This window comes from Mytilus trossulus, chromosome 1, assembly GCF_036588685.1.
Source record: "Mytilus trossulus isolate FHL-02 chromosome 1, PNRI_Mtr1.1.1.hap1, whole genome shotgun sequence".
Taxonomy (NCBI): Eukaryota; Metazoa; Mollusca; class Bivalvia; order Mytilida; family Mytilidae; genus Mytilus; species Mytilus trossulus.
In genome coordinates this window covers 82110015-82130602 of record NC_086373.1, presented here as the reverse complement: position 1 = coordinate 82130602, position 20588 = coordinate 82110015, and the positions used below count along the sequence as shown (strand labels likewise).

The 20588-nt window shown below is 32.3% G+C and overlaps 1 protein-coding gene across 2 annotated transcripts in view; it reads right to left on the bottom strand.

The window, feature by feature from the left end:
- Nucleotides 1-10268: 10268 nt before the first annotated feature.
- Nucleotides 10269-20588, bottom strand: part of LOC134687096 (titin-like) — a 28137-nt gene continuing 17817 nt past the window's right edge. For both annotated transcript variants that reach the window (XM_063547094.1, XM_063547085.1), the window contains exons 4-6: nucleotides 18495-18578; nucleotides 17170-17231; nucleotides 10269-13873 (exon numbers count right to left, since the gene is read on the bottom strand). In XM_063547094.1, coding sequence (XP_063403164.1) covers nucleotides 13097-13873; nucleotides 17170-17231; nucleotides 18495-18578 — 923 coding nt within the window. In that variant the 3' untranslated portion in view covers nucleotides 10269-13096. The remainder of the gene's footprint in view (nucleotides 13874-17169; nucleotides 17232-18494; nucleotides 18579-20588) is intronic.

The following is a 20588-nucleotide window of genomic DNA, read 5'->3' as shown; positions in this document are numbered from 1 at the left end:
CAATTCAGTGCATACCTTACTGAAGGGGATTTAATGGCTTGGAAAAACCGAAAACGTTTAAAATAAATGAATATACATCAGAAGGGAGAAGGTTTCCAATATCACCAACACTAAATATTTCTCAGCATATTTGCTACTGAAAATGATACTTCCTTCTTCCCTCTCGTCACAGTAGTCAACCCATGCTCATATTATTCTCTAAAACGATTGAGAAGAAAGGTGCAAATCAATGTAATTAAAAAAAACAAGAAAGAATAAAATAAACTCCAAATGTAGCGGGGTCGACAGGATAAGCGTCTCCTGCTGTGCATACATTATCTGTCAATCAAGTCCTGACACATGTCGAAATTAAAATAATTTAAATAAACGAACTTCGAGGAAAATTCAAAATGGAAATTCCCTAATAAAATGGCAAAATAAAAATCAAAGACACATAAAACGAATAGATAACAATGTTACATTCCAGAATTGGTACACACCTTTTCCGATGTAGACAATGGTGGATAAAACCTGAAATTATAACTAGCTAAACCTCTCAATTTTATGACCGTCGTATAAAATTTCATTATATTGAAAACAATGTGTGAACAAATCAAACAGACATGATAGGTTAAAATGTCAAAAATAACGGTACAACAGTCCACATTGTGTAATAATCTTGATCACTATAAAACAAAAAAATATGGCAACAAAAAATTAAAAAAATATAAAAGTGAAGTTGATATCACAATCAGGAATATGACACATTTGGAAAAATTACAGATCAAATATCAGCAAATGACCGTTATGGTATATATATTGATTTAAGACCGCGAAATCATGTCTTTGATATATTATTTCGGCTCCCATTGCTTCTTCCACGAAAATTTGTTTTTGCATAAGGACAAAGTCCTGCTTAAAGTCTTTATAGAATGAACATGAACGACCGTAACATCGTATTAATTGGGATATGTGAAAGCTAAATGATAAGGAAGAGGGTATTTTATTACTGAGATATGGACTGTTGGTCCCAAAAGGTAACATTATTATAGTTTTACGAATTCGGTACTGACATGATTTTTATCGAATACTCATTTGATGAAGTAAAACAAGTTTTTGTGTTTCCTCAGAAAAAGTTGATATGAGATTAGTTTGGTTATTCTTCGAAGGATTTTTTTATATTATATATAGATCCTCACGTATTCATGTATATATACTTTTGGGTTTATCGTTCCTAATGAACAAAAATTATGAAATGTATAAACGACAGAGTTTGGCCACTTACTTTACTTGACCAAATTTATGACAGTTTTCTGAAATATTAATAGTGATGCCACCTCTCGTCCATTAATATTTTTGAGGAAATATTAAAAATATACCTTATTTATGACTTTTCAAACGAATTGTCAAGTGTGCGAGTGGTTGCACCATTAAGAAAATCATGAAAAAGGTATTACATTGTACATTTAAAAAAAATGGTCGAAATGGTATTACATCGAAAATGAAATCTATTCCTATTTTAGGCATACATATTTGTAGAAATTAAGCAGATATGCAGCTGTTCTGTGTAACGTTCGTCGACAAAAAGAAAAAAAGTAAGATAACAAAAATACCGGAAAGTCCTTTATCAAATGGCAAAATCAAAAGCAAGAACACATCAAACAAATGGAAAACAACTACAATTTCCTTCATGACATTACTAGATATTATATATTCTTCAAGCATTATATAGAATTTATAAATAGGTATTGAAAAATATCATTTATCAAATCAAACAACTTAAGGTGATTATCAATTCAAGCACTAAGAAACGTTTTGATTTGCGATAAATTTAGTAATATTTGTTAAATTTGGCATTTAATTCTGAACAGGTCAATAGTTATTTAGGCATAAATAATTAGATAATGTCTATTCTATAAATACTAGTTTTTATAACGGTTCAATTATTCATAAGACAAAATAAGTACATTACTGAATTCTTAAATTAAGAAATCATCTGTTTTTGCTTTTGAACTTGATTTGGCGCAGATTTCATCATTCTAAAAAATAAAATCACAAAAAAAGTGAACATGAGGAAAATTCAAAACGGAAAGTCCATAATCAAATGGCAAAATCAAATGATATAACACATCAAACAAATGGACAACAAATGTCATATTCCTGACAGGGTACAGGCATTTTCAAAAGGAGAAAATGGTGGATCACACCTGGTTTTATAGCGCTTAACCACTCACTTGTATGACAGTCGCATCAAAATACATTATATTGGCAACGATGCGTAAATAAAACATACATAATAGATAAAATGGTCAAACTAGGGGTACATCAGTCATCACAGTGTCACAAAGATACACAAAAAGCATATATCAAATTTTACAATCACGTTCATTGCTTACTTATTTTGTACTTTAAATCAACACATAAAGGATTGAAATTTGGAAGTCCTGTGTCTGAATCAACTCTGGTGTAGAATCGCGTGTTTGACGACAGCGCAAAAAAGATTTGACAGTTGATCCGACCAATGTTTTCTATTATCACATCAGAATTTTAAATGCTAGATAACAAGTGTGTGGATATATTTATAATTAGTATAACACTGCACAAAAGCGCATTATTGTGAATCCGTTCACAACAGTCGTTACTCTTACTTCTTAAATCTTATATGTATTAATCTTGGCGCAGAAAAAAACCAAATATCAATTCTGAAGATTATTTGCTTTAATCGTGTCACTGACTGATACCCCGTGCCTCATTTATCCGAGACAAGGACGAGAAAACTAGTCTTTTGTCGACAACGGAAAAAATAATACATTAATACAAACTTCATATGTTACTTAGAAAATACATAAGAACTGGAAAAACAAATTTGAGTTATCTTTCTTTTTTCACAATTTGTTTTTAAGGTGGATACAAACGTCGACCCGCTATACTTTCAGATTTAAATAAAACGCTAGCTAGTTTTTCTATTTACCTAAGCTAAGCTTTAGAACAAAGAATTGTAAGTGGTAAAGTTGAAAGTATTCCTTCGAAATTTTATGGACTTTATCATGAGTTTGTTGACGTTATGAAATATCTGTTGCACAGATGACGACGGATGTGTTCCAGTTATTGTAACCAGTATCCCGTCTTATTATCATTGATATGACATTCTGAATTTCTATTATCGCCTGAATTGTTCTTAAATGAGCACCTGAACGGGAGTCATATGTGAAGCAGGATCTGCTTTCCGAAGTACCTGAGATCACGTCAGTTATTTGGCGTGGCTCGTGTTCCCAGTTTTTTCTGTGTGCTGTGTAATTTTTTGACAATTCTAAGTACATTTGCAGGATAGAATTTAAGGAACTATGGATTTCCAGGTTCAGTCAACCGTTTTCTACATAAGGAAATGCCAATACCACGGCAGGAAAATGACAGTAGTATTCCATTCGTATAATGTTTTTAATCTTTTGATTTTCCCATTGGAGAAAGGAATTTTGAGTTCGGTATTTTTGCTATTTAACTTCTCATTACTGGAATATGTTATATCTGTTTTCCTTTTCTTTAATTTCATTTTCATTATTACTTCATTTAATTGTATCTAAGGCAAACATTTTATATACCTCTAGTGAAGATATTTCATATACAGTATTTACTTAGTAGAGAAGATACCTTACTGTTTTTAAAATCACAATTTTTTTAACAATGCTAATAAAATTGAAACTGAGATTTTTTGAAACATTAAATTGTATATAATTTACCAAGCCTTTAGCGAATATTTTGGTGGAAATATTTATAACAATATTTCCAAATGGCAGATCTTTAATGAGTCAGAAAAGTTTTGAAAAGTTTAGCTTTTTTGTCTCGTCCGTCTTTTTACTGAATTTTCACGGTCACGTGACTCTATTGTTGCTGATAAACTTGGGGTCAAACCGTGACCTGCTTTCCAACTGACAGATTCACCAGAAAGAACCATACGTAGCATTTTGTCATTAATTATTATTCAAAATGTTTTTGGATACAATTCTATGTTCAATTGTATCGTGTTAATACTTTTCAAGAATTAACATTTATATCTGGACTTTATGAAAGCAATACGGTAACCTATAGTTGTTTATTTTTGTGTCATTTGGTCTTTTGTGGAGAGTTGTCTCATTGACAATCATACTTCATCTTCTTTTTTATATTTATAAACAAATTCCCATCAGAATTTTTAATTTTTATCATCGAATATGACAAAGAAATCAAATGCGGAACATTTCAATCATTAAAAAAAGAAGAGAGAACAATAAGATTGAAATGTTAAACGAAAAACCAGACATCCACCTAGATGATTCACATGATTCATATAATACTAAACTACCAAGAACTGACTACAAGTTTTAAACAAAACATAAGAACTCACTACTGAAGCACCACAATTTGATAAGAACGAATCAGCCAAAACAAAATTCAATATATAGTTACTCGTTACCAATTATTTAACCAATGTATATCAGCTGTGACACGTCTGAAGAAATGCCTCATCGCATCCACAGTTCAAGAAATATACTTCAGTAAATTCATTTTTTTTTCGAAATTTTAAAAATGATATATTTTCATCGGAAAGCTAAGAATAGGAAAAATTCAACTAAAAATACCATCAGATGAGCCCCTCTTATATTGCAAAACTGAAAGAAACTTGTCTTGAAAGATCATTAAATTTCCAAGGACTCAAAATGCTGTTCAATTTCAGTTGTACTATATGTCGCTCCCAATTGAGATACGACGTCAAATAGGATATAAGGGGAAACACGCTGCAGTATCTTGAAAAACAAAATTGGAGTGTTATAGCTGTATATTTGTATAAAAAGACAAGACTGTTTATGTTGTTATTTTGGCGTTGTTTCAGATATTTAAGGTAATAGGATCACCAAATTAATGGTCATTCTAGACGAGGAGTCAATGAAATCAGAATCCAAGCTATCCGTAGATATGAGATATCTGACTATACATACTAGACAATGAGTCGTATTGGTCGCGACAACAGACTATTGACGACATGGTAAATCCCAAGTGTCTGTACTATTTTGTGTTATTTTGGATTTGTTGTTGACAAACCTTGATGTATCATATAATTTTATTTAACAAAACCAGGTTCAACCCACCATTTTTTTTCTTAAAATGTCCTTTACCAAGTCAGAAAAATGGCCATTGTTATATAATAGTTCGTTTTTGTGTGTGTTACATTTTAATGTTGTGTCGTAGTACTTTTATATTTGATACTTTTCTCTCAGTTTTAGTTTGTAACCCGGATTTGTTTTTTCTCTATTGATAAATGAATTTCGAACCGCAGTATACTACTATTGCCTTTAAATACATAAAAAATCAGAATAATGATGCATTATGTTACTTGATATGAAAAGTTGACAAAAAATAATATTTGACTTGTAAAAGTAAATCCTGAGCCTGTAATAGCTGCTCTTCTTGTTCCATTTGATTAATAGAAACAACGCTGTCGCCTTTTTTACAAGTCAAATATTATTTTTTGTCAACTTTTCATATCAAGTAACATAATGAAAATCATAAACGCGCCTCGTACACCAACACTGCGGGTTCACGTATATAGGAAAACCAACTTTTTCTTCATTATTCTGATTTTTTATGTACTGTCTGAGTTGTTGTCACACGAATGTCTACTCCATAACCATTTTGTTTTTTAATGAAAGGGATCAACGAACCCATTACCTTACCTATAAGATAGACCAGTAAACATGGGCATAATTATGGGTGATTATTCAGACTAGTCCACATATTTTACTGTTCAAACAAGGCAATACCGATCATGGCATCCCCTCGTATGGGGATCTCATTGGGGGGTTCCGATCCCGGATCCCGCTTACTGTTTTGTCAGATTCCTGTATCCCGCTTACACTATATACGTAAGCAATTCTCATTTTTTTGTCATTTCCCGGGTCCCGTAAGACATCATTTCCCGTTTTCACGACACAATAATTTGACTTTCACGTGTCACGCTTACAAAAAAATCGGCAATTCAGCGTCACACTTAGACCCCAATGTGACCCACTCGTATGTAACATATTGGGGACAAATATGAACACTATATTTGTATATAAATAAATTTAGTGTATTTACTGTCTTCTGATTGGTTAAAAATATTAGTTTTATTTTCAATGTTGTCAATTTTTATGTCGACACGCCCAGTCTTATGTTGTGTATTCATACGCCAACATAATTGCACGTTGTATTTGTTAATATAAATAATATAAAAAGTTCTTTGTGCCTTAATTTTGATAGAAATTTATTTATAATGAATGGCAAAAATTTATTTTGAATTTATTGACCCATAAAATTATTTTTTGACTCTTCACATTTAACATAATCCGCTTCAAAATAAATACTAGCCATTCATTAAATGAAACATGCAGAAAATGGTAAATTGAATATGCATATTTGATACATAAACTATTTTTTTTGGAAATCAACCAAAACAATCAGTAACTGGAAATACCTTTAATATTGTCTTTTTAACAAGCAGGTAAAAAATTTAGCAACCAATCTCCTGTGTATTACGCTATTTCAAGGAGAAAAAACAAGTCCATCTGCATGACCTTGACCTTTGGCCTTGAACGTAAAAAATGTCAGATCATTAAAAGGAGGAACAATATACCAAATATGGTTAAAATCTTTTCAATCATATTGGTTTTAGAGTGTACACAAGGGTGATATTGCCTTGTATTACAACTGCCACTGTGACCTTGACCTTTGAACTTTAAAGTCAATAGCGCTTAAGATATTCTTAACGAGTAACACCATACCAAATTTTGAGCATTTTGGTTCTAGACTATCCATAACAATTTTATTTACACACAACTTACATTGAGTAGGCGAGGGAATAATAAACTAAGTTTTATAAGAATTAGGTTAAAGATCGATTTCCCGCCATGCACGGCAGACTTGTACAGAAACGATATGTTGTCGAAATTCTGTTCGTATCATAAAAAAGTTCAAAACTGGTAGAACGCATTTTAGACATCGTATGGCCATCGCGCCATCATCGTTATCCATCGTGTAGCCTTCGTTATCCATCGTGTAGCCTTCGTGATCCATCGTTTAGGCTTCGGCTGAGATATGAAGCTTACATACCCGTCCTCGGTTAACCTTCGTATATCCATCTTTTGCTATCGTATATAATTCCGGCAACATCGCGTAGACTTCGTTATTCATCGAACTTGCTTCGGTCACTTTTTGGTATTTAAACGAGATCGGGACCAACTTCGTACGAACTTACAATTTTCGCATTCGGGTGTCCATCGTATATAAAAATCGGGACAGTGTGACCCGGGCATAAAGACACTTTAAAAAAAATGTGGGTTCACACAAGGTTCTCAACACCTAAATAAAGTAATTAGAAAAACTAACCAGGAATAACGCGACGTTTTTGATTTATATCAATAATATAAATCAAAACATACAGTTATTCTTGATTACTGTTTCGAATTATTCTAATATTAAAGGCGGTAAGAATCTTTGGTGACCCCACAGTTTAAATTCTATAATAAGTAAGTAGTGAGCACTGGTTATTACAGACAAACTATGTAGAAACTATGATTATGACATTTGCTTTTCAATTGATAGTTTTTGGCTTTGTTAGTTTTCAAGGACTTTTCCTTTTTGAATTTGCATGGAAGTTCATTATATGTGTTAAACTTTTTTACAACTTCTTCGCATAAATTTGACCCTAGATAAAGGAGTAGGTCCGGTAAGAGCCCTTTTTGGCCTCAAAATATTGCAGTTTTACAAAATTGATAAAATGTAAACTTTTAGTTATTTATTGAACAGCAGAGTGCTTCTGCTACATAAAAATGGGCTATTTTTTTTAATTATACAATGACTCGTGACATATATCGGGTACTGGCACCTTAAAGTCATGCTAAATTACTAAATTCTCCAAAATTCTAGCATTTTAGTTGAATTTTAAACGGCTTTCGTGTAAAACGAAAGTGGCCGCATTCGTGTTCATCCTTAATATTGTAATGGAAGTTGTATTTTATGATAATACATAACATATATAAAGGTTGAGGATGAACACGGATGCGGCCACTTTAATTTTTGACAAAAATCATCCGAAAAGTGGCATGTTGGGTTGATTTTTCATATTTGAGCTTGAATCGGATCGTTTTTAATAACTAAATCAGTTCAAATCTTTCACATAAACTAATTGATTCAAATGAAATAGACACCTTTAAAAGTGTTAAAAAATGGTCAAAATCTTTTGTCAGATGAACCAAAATCAGTCCTTACCGGACCTTCTCCTTCTCCTATTTTTGTCACACAGATACTCATGTTGCAGCGTATTTTCGCACCACTGGCTTTCAATTGTTTGTGTTTGAACATTCCTAGTTAAACGTAGATCCAGAAAAGCGCGTCTGACTCGCTTTTTAATCTTTTGATTGGAGATTGAAGGAAACATATGGTAAATTCAGCTGCCGAAAACGACTTAAATCGCAAAAAATGTATTAACCGAAACCAAACAACAAAAATAAAAAATCACAAGATTGCCTGTCGAGCTTTTAGTTTGAATATCAGAAACGTTATCAAGACGTTTCTGATTAAAACCATGTCACAGAGTATTTGTCAATATGGCTTTTACAGTCTTCATACCTATTTCTTGATTGATTACTTGATATTACCATGACGGATAAGACGGCTCTCTCCTCAAGTATCTGAATTTCCACAATTGATATTGTGTTATGCAGGTCCTGAGAGCACAACTGGTCTAGTAGCAAGTACTTTTGTATGGACTTGCTATTAATTTGAAATTTATTCTTTAAAAATATACCTGAAGTATATAAGCATTAAAATCCTCCAGATATTCTTGTATTCCATTACTTCTTTTGACCATCTTAAGTGTTATTTTGTGATCATTGCCTTATTGAAATATTTCAATTTCATAATACCACTGTTAAGTTTAGGGGCACCGTTGACAAGTGAATCATAGTTTATTTGGCTAATCAAATTGTTGCCACACAAGTTGTACCTAACCGCCAAATACAGACATCTTCTAAACCTGTCAAAATGAAATGCTGCCCCATGTAAAGCAAGATGAACTGAAAGTGATATATAGGCGATTTAATCATTTTTAAGAAAGAATATCTATTAATATGAAAATTGTTACCGTAACTATATCAAATGTAATTAAAATATTTTAAAATCTTAAAAGAGGATTTCATAGATAACCCACAGATGGAATAGTTCCGTCCGATAGTTCTCCATTGACAATGATGATTCATGTCCTCCTGTCTAAGGTCCTCCATGAGAGAAGCAATTCGTAAAGTGAAACATTACGGCAAGATCGATCACATAGTTGGCAACTAGACTACTAGTATCAAATTGTTCTTTTTTGGTGCTGATAACACATGAATGTTTCCTTCTCATCAAAGTATATGTTGCTACTTTACATTTAAAAACAATATAAATCCATTATCTAAATGATAAAAATGTCACATTTATGACAAGAGAGTTCGTTTTGTTTATTTGAAGGTGATTATGATTTGAAGTGTTTACATTTGGATATCTACAACAGTTGTAAACGATGAAGTTTTTGTTTTGAATATGGTAAATGGATCGTTATCTTCTTTAAGTATAAATCATAAAAACTAGAGCATTTGTAAGAAAGATAAATTGTAATAAACACAGAAAACGATAGAAAATTGCTAAAAGCCAAGCCAGCGCATGCAAATTCTAAATTATTGTTTACTTGAGCCTTACAATCGTGACAGAACATTCCGACACTCTACTTCATCTTTAAAAGAGAACATAGTGAAATACTCCTCGTCTTGTGATTTACGTTGGATACGAGTTACATTGGCAATCTTACCACCTTTTATTTATTTAAACTCAATGGTGAACTTTTTAGTCAATGCATTATTCAGAGAATAACACAGCCCTATGCCAGGAATGCAACAATTTAAAACAGAAACCAAGCGACACACATGTCAAAACTATTGAAACTGTACGTTGCTCGATGTTTGTATATGACGAAATATATACTGGCTGACACTATAAGTATATCAATTACTTTCGGCACGGAGCATTCATCTTTTGTTGGGAATTGCTTTTTTCTCTTGACAAATATTCTTTTACGAGTTTGATCATAAACAAAACTTCTTTTCGACACCCATGAACCAATGCACACCATGCTCCAAAAGAACCCCAAAAACAGATACTGGTGCATGCATTTGTTGATTTCTATTCATGTTTTAAAATATATCATTGTCGTCCTCTTTAAATTAAAATATCGTAAAATCTCATAAAAACTGATAATAGTATATTTTTTTTTATTAATTTTAATTGTGTCGCTCTGTGTGCGGCTTACAATAAACTGCTTAATCTACACACATTACATATGGCACAAATAATCTTTGTCAAAAATACACATACCAGTTTTATCTTTTAAATAACATTATAAGAAATCTATATTTATATGGCAACAAACAATTGATTTAATAATGTAATATTTTTTTTTCAATTTAATAAGAAAAATTCGCAACCAGATATGACGCATCAATTGAATTAACTCGTTATTTCATAGTAAAGTCTTCAAAACATAATTGTAGGAATTGTATAAATAATTTTTTGTAAGGTTATAAAAGCTAAGAAAATGCGCAAAATGAAGCCCTACCGCAAAGTTAACTGACCTTATGACTAAATTTACAACTACAAAATGCAAGGTAATATTTGAAACTGACCATTTCCTGATTTTCCAATTAACACTGACCTATCAAAGAAATGTGTTTAAGTGAGAACATAAAAACATGGTAACTGACTATGTCAATTATATAATTTGAAAAGTGTTGTTATTTGACGTTGTTATATATACAAAATATTTACGTACACGTTATACTGTCGGCATTCCAATGGGGACATATTGTACCCCTCTACTTGCCGACTTGTTTCTTTATTATTATGAGGCTGACTTCATGCAGGAACTTCTTAGGAAGAAAGATAAGAAGTTAGCAATATCCTTTAACTCTCCGCTATATAGATGATGTTCTTTCACTAAATAATTTAAAATTTGGTGACTATGTGGAAGGCATCTATCCCATCGAACTAGAGATAAAGGATACTACAGATACAGTTAAGTCGGCCTCATATCTTGACTTACATCTAGAAATTGACAATGATGGTCGGTTGATAACAAAACTTTACGACAAAAGAAATGATTTCAGCTTTCCAATTGTGAACTTTCCATTTCTAAGTAGCAACATCCCAGCAGCACCTGCATACGGGGTATATATCTCCCAATTGATACGATACTCCCGTGCTTGTATTTCCTTTCATGATTTTTTTTGATACAGGGTTGCTGCTCACAAGGAAGCTATTAAACCAAGAGTTCCAAATAGTGAAGTTGTAATCATCCCTTCGTAAATTTTACGGACACCATCACGAGTTGGTTTACCTTTATGGAATAATCGTTTCACAAATGATATCGGATATGTTCCTTACGTCGTAACTACATTTCCCTTCCCTTTCATGAATGTGACGTATCGAATTAGACTATTTACCGGATTTGTTATCACATAAATGATAAGCAACACGACGGGTGCCACATGTTGAGCAGGATCTGCTTACCCCTCCGGAGTACCTGAGATCACCCCTAGTTTTTTGTGGGGTTCGTGTTGCTTATTCTTTAGTTTTCTATGTTGTGTCATGTGTTCTATTGTTTGCCTGTTTGTCTTCTTTTATTTTTAGCCCGACGTTGTCAGTTTATTTTTGATTTATGAGTTTGACTGTCCCTTTGGTATCTTTCGTCCCTCATTTATACCCCTATCAACTTACTGTGTATATTATAATTTCCTGTTTTGTCTCTAATACAACAATATTTTCAAAAGGCATTAATTCTGTCATGTAAGTCACAAACAAAACCAAAAATACCAAAAATAGTTACTTATAAACTTTTCGTAGATACAAACATTGAATGACATTTTTTACATCAGTCGCACAATTCGTCTAAAAAGACTCATCAATGAAATTCGAATAAAAAAAGTTAAATAGGCAAAATACAGTATTAACTAAACAATAAGTTCCAACAAATTGCGGAAGATTATTTTAAGTGATTCATAAATCATGGTTAAAATTCAGATCTTATGTCCTAGCTTCGTTCATAATTTGTAATTCAATTTGTTGGATTTTGTTATGAAAATGGAAAATTAGTCACATGAAACAAATAAAAAAAATGAATATACATATAAACATATATATACTACATAGGATTTTTCACTGAATTCGTCATCGTTGTGCAGAGGCCATATTAAAATGAGAGTCTACAAGAAGATTACTGCGGACTATTTTAGAATGATTTCCCCGGACACATGATTAAAAAATACAGACCTATACACTCCAATCCGAAGAACATTGTTTATCCTCCAATTTTTGTTTGTTTCAGTCATCACTGTTGACAAAATTTTTAATGGTGATAAATTAATATAATTTGAGTCTAGTTTTAATTGTTCTTCGTTTCCATTTAGTTGTCAGTGTTATTGGCGACTGTCATACAAGTGAGATGTTTCGCTAGCTATAAAATCAGGTTTAATCAGTCATTTTCCACATAGGGTACCAAGTAATATGACGTTGTCTTCCATTCGTTTGGTGTGTTAGGCTTCTGAATTAACCATTTAATGAGATAATTTCCGTTCTGAATTTTCCTTGACGTTCGGTTTTTTCTTTTTTACTTTTTGGGACCTCACTTTAAAAAAAATAATTGTGATTTTTCATCTCTTTTGGCTTGAACAGAAATGCATACAAAAGGGCACTTATAAAAAGTGATTACTAAAAAAATATATAACATTAATTTAAAGAATATTTAAAGCAATTTTCTTTATAGGTACTCATCATTATATATGTGGATATAAAGTGAAAAAGATTTTGGTCAAAAGGTTAGAGTACTATAGCCTACCACACAATAAACGGATGTTCGAATAAATACTGATACATGTCTCAAATTGCAATGTAAAATGCATATTACAGTATCCTATAAATCAAATAACTGAATGTAAAAAGAATGTAACTTAGAATAATATTACAAAAAATTGAGTCTGTAATACTTGGTTTTATGGCAAGCTGAAGCGCGTCAAATGGCTCAATCTATTTTTGGCCGCCATCCTTCTTTCATCTTTTTCAGCTTTGCAACCTCTATATTGTTTAATGAAAATGGTTTATCACGCAGTTCCTCATCTTTTAGATCTGATAAGAATTTTCCGTCAATTGCATTTTCATCACATAAATTGGCGAGTTTAGCTAAAGCACATTGATGCAAACATCGCACCACGTCTTGTACGGACATTTGTGACATGCGTTCAGAAGACGTCGTCACTGACGTAATATTACGTGTACTTGGTTGAACTCTAACTACTGGTCTACTTTGTGACTGTTGGGGTGGTGACATGGGAAGCATTTTAGAAATGTCTGGATAATCATAGTCTTGCATTTCTTCATCACTTATTTCAACATCTAGTTGGGGGTTTGAATCTGTGGTAATGGGTGGCGGTCTAGAGTGTGACTCTTTGATTGGTGGAACTTGCACAACTTTCTTCCCCCTGGGTCTAGGTGGTAAATTGATTGTATCCGCAGTTTTAACACGTAACGGGCTCGGCTTTTCTTGATGTACTTGTGTTGTTGGAGACGGAGGTGGCTTGTGTGTTGTTGGAGACGGAGGTGGCTTGTGCCGTGTCTTAGTTCTCGGAGACGACTGTGACGGAAAAGGTGTTTCTAGTTTTTTGTCGTAAGTTGGCGATGGAAGAGGTTGTGTAACCCCGATAGATGGTGAGATCGGTGTAAGTTTCGCTGCATGATGACTTTTTGGTAATAATCTAGCTTTGAGCTCAGACTGAACACGCATTAATCTCTTATAAAATGGCTGAAATAGAAGTTAGCAAGTTACTGAACGAGTTCTATAATCAATTAATCAAAACCACTTGAGTCTCACAGAGTTTTTATCATATGTGTAGAATAATTATGGTCTTTCTTCTTCCCGACTATGTTCACTCTCTCTGATATCGACAAATATGTAAAATGTGTGGTTAATATGGCACACTCATTGGATTTGATATGACATATTTTTATTTGACGTTTCCTATTTCCCTTATTATTGTGACACCCTGTTTGTATTTATTGTGTTAATAGTTTATCCTTAAATAGTATTTTTGAAGACATGCATATTGTAAAAGCTTTTTCTACAAATATATATATATATATATATGCAATTGCCACATTGAAATATGTGCCGTCAACATATTTCTGTCCTTTTGTGGTATCTAGACAATTATGACATATATTAGACACTTAATGTATGACTTTGAGTGAATGTGAGTAATATATATACTATCGGGGCCTTTTATAGCTGACTATGTGGTATGGGCTTTGCTCATTGTTGAATGCCGTACGGTGACCTATATTTGTTAATGTCCGTGTCATTTTAGTCTTTTGTGGATAGTTGTCTCACCTTCTTTTTTTTTTTTTTTTTATATAAAGGGCTACTTGAGTTTCAGGTTTGTTCCTTTTATGAAAAAAAAATATGGTATAATTCTTAAATTTAAAAAAATTATAAAATCGAACACTGAAATAACGTTTACTCTTAGTTTCTATAAGCACATCAAACAAATTTCTTTTATATTATATAAAATAATGGTTAATTTTACTTTTGATGTAATCGTTGATTACATGTTCAATACACTTAGTTAATTGTTGGGTAAGAGGTGTTTCAGGTGCATGTGTAATAATAAAGACAAAGTCTATGTTCTGCAATGTCCGCCCCATTATCGAGGAGAGGAAATTTAATTTCGTTACAACATTAATTGTTGAAAACATCTAAGTTGATAAATACAATACAAGTGGAAAGGAAATGTTTTGTCATTTTCTCGTTCAAAAATAAATGACATGAATTTGTTTCATTTTCATAAGATCATTGGGGAAGATCAAAACTGTGCTAATTTTGTCTCGTACTTTAAAACCCATATATGTATTGAAACTTTACAAAATTGCTATGATGTGATTTTTTTTAGAAAAATGTATGTGGTGAACTATAGATATATGTTTCAGTAAAAATATGTTGTGTGGTCTTGGTCCATTGAAGTTTACCTCACATCTTATTCTGGCTATGTGTATAAAGTTAAATAGGTGAACATATAAAATAGGTGTTGAACTTAAAATTGAATGAAGTAACTATGCAAATCAGTTTCCTTCAACGCATGTGCAATTTGAAGAACATTTTGGATCGATAATCTGTTAACCTTATAAGCGGACCCATGAAAAGCCAAAAAAAAAAAGAAGAATGTCTTCAAAATGCAATGAATGGTTGGAAACATATGTCTGAAACCAATTGTTTTATTTGTCACTAGTTATATGAATTTTGCATTTTTTTTTACAGGCACTAGAATTGTGAGTCACCATTCTATAGCACCCGAGTTCATCCATGGCTTCATGTTGCACAAAATCTAGTTTCCTGCTTGTTAAGTGGGTTTCTTTTCCTCGGTGCTTGGTTCGGCCCTGTTTGTGGTCTGTTTTTTTTTTATTGGCTTTTGATTTAAAACCCCACTGAAATTGTCACTTTCTTACATGGAAAACCACTATTTTTCAAACGTAAGTAATACCCTGATATAGTTACAACGACGAATGAAAAACTAAGAGAGATTAAATGTTGAAACCTATCACAAGACAGAATGTGTCATATATATATATTATGTAATTCAATTATCAGTGAAACAGACTTCCTGGTAAGATATGAGAAAAAGACTTCGTAAGTGTTAACCTTGGTAAGGGTTAAACTGGATGCCGTAGGTATAAAATAAGAAAGGTATTGATACTTAGACCGCACAGTTTAAATTGATTGTTTTTGGCTTTTTGTTTACAATGAATCACGCTAGGTCAGATGATCGTCAGTGGGAAAAACAGGAAATTTCAATAACTGGTATCTCCACCTTATCTCATAAACGAACGTCAAGGCTTCAAGGACAATGCAGGCGTAACGAACTTCCGACCTTGGCATTTACTTATAGGTATAATTTACATTAAATAGTATATTTTAACAAGATTTTTCCTACAGAATTTGGATGTTGAATTGCGAAATTAAAACCAATAAATACATTTATCCCTTGTTTTTGCTGGAAATATTTTTGTCGAATGATTTTTTTATATTGATGCTTAGTTTAATAAAATATATGTAAAATTGTCAAAAATGATCTTCAAACTTATTTATCAGGAATCAATTCAACAGGGGTTACAACGATGCACCAATTACTTAAGCATTTTGTTATACTGTTTGTCATAGTAGAAAACCGCGTATCAACATAGTAGAATTAACTTCTAATAATTTTTCAGCGCTGAATGTAGCGGCCATTTTTGTTTCGGTGTATTTTTACACCAAGAACTCCACTTGAATGAAAAAAACGCCCAAAAAAACTTAATTAACCTTTTACCTTATAATTGTTTTACATAATCAAATGGTAGAAAAATATCGATTTGAAGTTAAAATCATGGACAGATTTTTGAGGACGTTTTCATTGATTAAATTTAGTTTTTTATACGACCGTAAAATTACTTCAACTATAATGTTATATAATTAAAAATCAGCAAACAAAAGAGTCGTTAAAATATTTGTTTTCGTCTGTCTTAAATCTGATGTGACTTGGCATATTTGCTGTTCCTTTACACCAATGCTACATATCCTTGTCTTCAGTTTCATAGAAATGCTTTTATTTCAATTGAGCCGAGTTTTGTAGTACTTTCTTTTATGTTCATATTTTATTTATCTCATCAGGATAAAAAACGGAGACATTTGCGTGCTAAAAAAGGTTAACCCAAAAAAATACACATCTTTTTACAGCTCAGGTGAAGTCGCTACATTGAAGACTGTTTGTGACCTTCTGCTTTGTCTTTTCTATGGTCGGGTTGTTGTGTCTTTGACACATTCCCCATTTCCATTATCCATTTTATTTAATCATCTTTCACTGTTTTGTCTATTAGGGGATTTGGTTCTGAGTGAAGAAGTAAGGTAAGTTCCTGCTAACTCTATTTCCAAAAAGCCGTATTTGATTCGAGCCGATTTAGAGCATGATACTTGCAAATCATAGAAGACTGAACTGACAGCGGTGTATGTGCGGATGTCGTTAGGTAGAGTGTTCGTTTCATTTGATCACAATCTAATATATTATTTACCTTTGGTACAGAGATTTTATGTTTTTGTTGTGGTAAAGCAATATATTCGCCAGAAGAATCATCTGAAAAATAGTATATAGAAAGTTATAATATGCTTTCTTCGTTTGATATTTACCTAGCAAAGTTTTTTTTTTACCAAGGAACTGAATTTTACCTAGGAACTGATTTTTAATTAGGATCACCTACTGTATTCTGCTATCAAAATATTGAGTACTGATTATTTATCAATATAAATGATAGCTCTGCAGATATATAAACGGCGAGTTAATTTCAAAAGATTTTTTTCGTAGCATGTTGTCTCAATTTTTTAATTATAATGTATAGTTCATGTGATATATTTTTTTTAAGGTCTTTAAGCAAATCATATGCTACACAAAATAGTAACTGGCATGATTAAATAATAAACAATCAAACCAACAAAAAAATGTTTTCAAAGTTAATATAGATTGTTAGATGTCTTTTTCTATTTTGATCGTTCAGTTTCTGTTCCAATGGCGTATACTTAACTCTTTCTTAAATTCTTGAATTAGAAAGGTTCTATAAAGTTCCAATATTGGTTTGTTCGGTCACAATGAAAGGGGAAATTAAGCCCATTTACAACGACATAGACAACGATTTCATTTTCAGGCTGTACTTTTAGAGGCAAAATTTCGTATTTAAAATTCACAATTAGGCATTCCTATGGAATCATTCTTGTAGCAAGTATTTGTTTTTGTTGTGTTTTAATATTTTGGTATCCTACTGCCCGTCACTTCCTATGACTATAATGATCCCATGTTTACGAGGTTTATAATGCAATAGAGAAGGCACAAGTGAGGTTAACGTTTTGAAATAAATAACTTCTTTTCTGCATCCTAGTTGACTCGATAAATAGAAATGTATCTTCTATATTTTGAAAAACGTGAGGACTCTGCAATAAGAAATCAATCTTTCCTATACCTTTTTCCTTTAGTTGCAATGTAAACTTTCTCGTTACAAATATGGTGTTTATCTCTCGTTTATCTGTATTCCCCCTCAGATGTATTTGTTAATTGAACATTTACATTTTATCCGAGCTCTTCATTGCAGCGAATCAGTACAAATGCTTGTACAAGAGCGAACCCTAATTCCAGCGTGTCTTTTTTAAAAAGCTATATACTATTAATGTTACACGGTTAATGTATTATTTTGTGCGTAAAGATATCAAGAGCAAGGGTAATCAGTAAAGACAATAATAGCATTAATTATAGGTACCTTGTTTTGTTGGTAAAAAGTACAAAGGGATATTCTGAGTATTTACATGTGTTCATTCATTATGCTTAATTTCAAAACAAAAATATGCCTACCTGGGACTTCATAAATTAATAACGGTCCATCGACTTCTTCTTCATTATACGTCTGTTTATCTTTCTGCAAAGCCTTGGTATTTCCTAAATAAAAGCCAAATGAGATTACAGGACAATGTTTTTTTTTTATTAAAATAGATATAAGCATATCTTTTTGGGCAAAATAGTCACAAGTGGTCGTTTGTGAGCATTTAGTTATGGTCGCCTCAAAGAATATAAGTTTAACCAGATTTTTTTTCTTCTTCGACGATAAGAATAGTAAAATTTAAAACACTAGCTACAAGATATAACTAGAGGCTCTAAAGAGCCTGAGTTGCTCACCTTGGTCTATGTGAATATTAAACAAAGGACACAAATGGATTCAAAACAAAATTGTGGTTTGGTGATTGTGATGTGTTTGTATATCTTACTTTACTGAACATTCTTGCTGCTGACAATAATCTCTATCTATAATGAACTTGGCCCAATAGTTACAGTGGAAAATGTTAGTAAAATTTTACAAATTTTGTGAAAATTGTTAAAAAAAATGACTATATAAAGGGCAAGAATTCCTTAAGGGGTCAATTGACCATTTTGGTCATGTTGACTTCTTTTAAGGTCTTACTTTGCTGTACATTATTGCTGTTAACAGTTTATCTCTATCTATAATAATATTTAAAATAATAACCAAAAACAGCAAAATGTCCTTAAAATTACTAATTCAGGGACAGCAACCCAACAAAGGGTTGTCCGATCGGTCTGTAAATTTCAGGGCAGATAGATCTTGACCTGATTAACAATTTTACCTCATGTCAGATTTGCTCTAAATGCTTTGGTTTTTGAGTTATAACCGAAAAAATGCATTTTACACCTATGTTCTATTTTTAGCCATATCGGCCATCTTGATTGATAGGCCACGTGATCGGACACATTTTTTAAACTAGATACCTTAAAGATGACTGTGGGCAAGTTCAGATTAATTTGGCCCAGTTGTTTCAGAGGAGAAGATTTTTGTTAAAGATTACTAAGATTTACGAAGTGTCGCTCACCTTGGTCTATGTCATGTATGTGAATATTAAACAAAGGAAGCAGATGGATTTATGACAAAATTGTGTTTTGGTGATAGTGATGTGTTTTTTCATTTTACTTAACTAAACATTATTGCTGCTACAATTATCTCTATCTATAATGAACTTGGCCCAGTAGTTTCAGTGGAAAATGTTAGTAAAAATTTACAAATTTTATGAAAATTGTTAAAACTTGACTATAAAGGGCAATCACTCCTTAAGGGGTCAATTGACCATTTCGGTCATTTGACTAATTTGTAAATCTTACTTTGCTGAACATTATTGCTGTTTACAGTTTATCTCTATCTATAATAATATCCAAGGTAATAACCAAAAACAGTAAAATTTCCATAAAATTACTAATTCAGGGGCAGCAACCCAACAACGGGTTGTCCGATTCATCTGAATATTTCAGGGCAGATATATCTTGACCTGATGAACAATTTTACCTCTGTCAGATTTGCTCTACATGCTTTGGTTTTTGAGTTATAAGCCAAAAACTGCATTTACCCCTATATTCTATTTTTAGCTGTGGCAGCCATCTTGATTTGATGGCCGGGTCACCGGACAGATTTTTCAAACTAAAGACCCCAATGATGATTGTGGCCAAGTATGGATGAATTTGGCCCAGTAGTTTCAGAGGAGAAGAATTTTGTAAGAGACTACTAAGATTTAAGAAAAATGGTTAAACATTGACTATAAAGAGCAATATCTCTAAAGTGGCCAACTGACCATTTCGGTCTTGTTGACTTATTTGTAGATCTTACATTGCTGAACATTATTGCTGTTTACAGTTTATCTCTATCTATAATGATATTTAAGATAATAACAAAAAACAGCAAAATTTCCTTAAAATTATCAATTCAGGGGCAGCAACACAACAACGGGTTGTCAGATTCATCTGAAAATTTGAGGGCAAATAGATCTTGACCTGCTAACAATTTTACCCCTGTCATTTGCTCTTAATGTTTTGGTTTTTTAGTTATAAGCCAAAAACTGCATTTTACACCTATGTTCTATTTTTAACCATGGCGGCCATCTTGGTTGG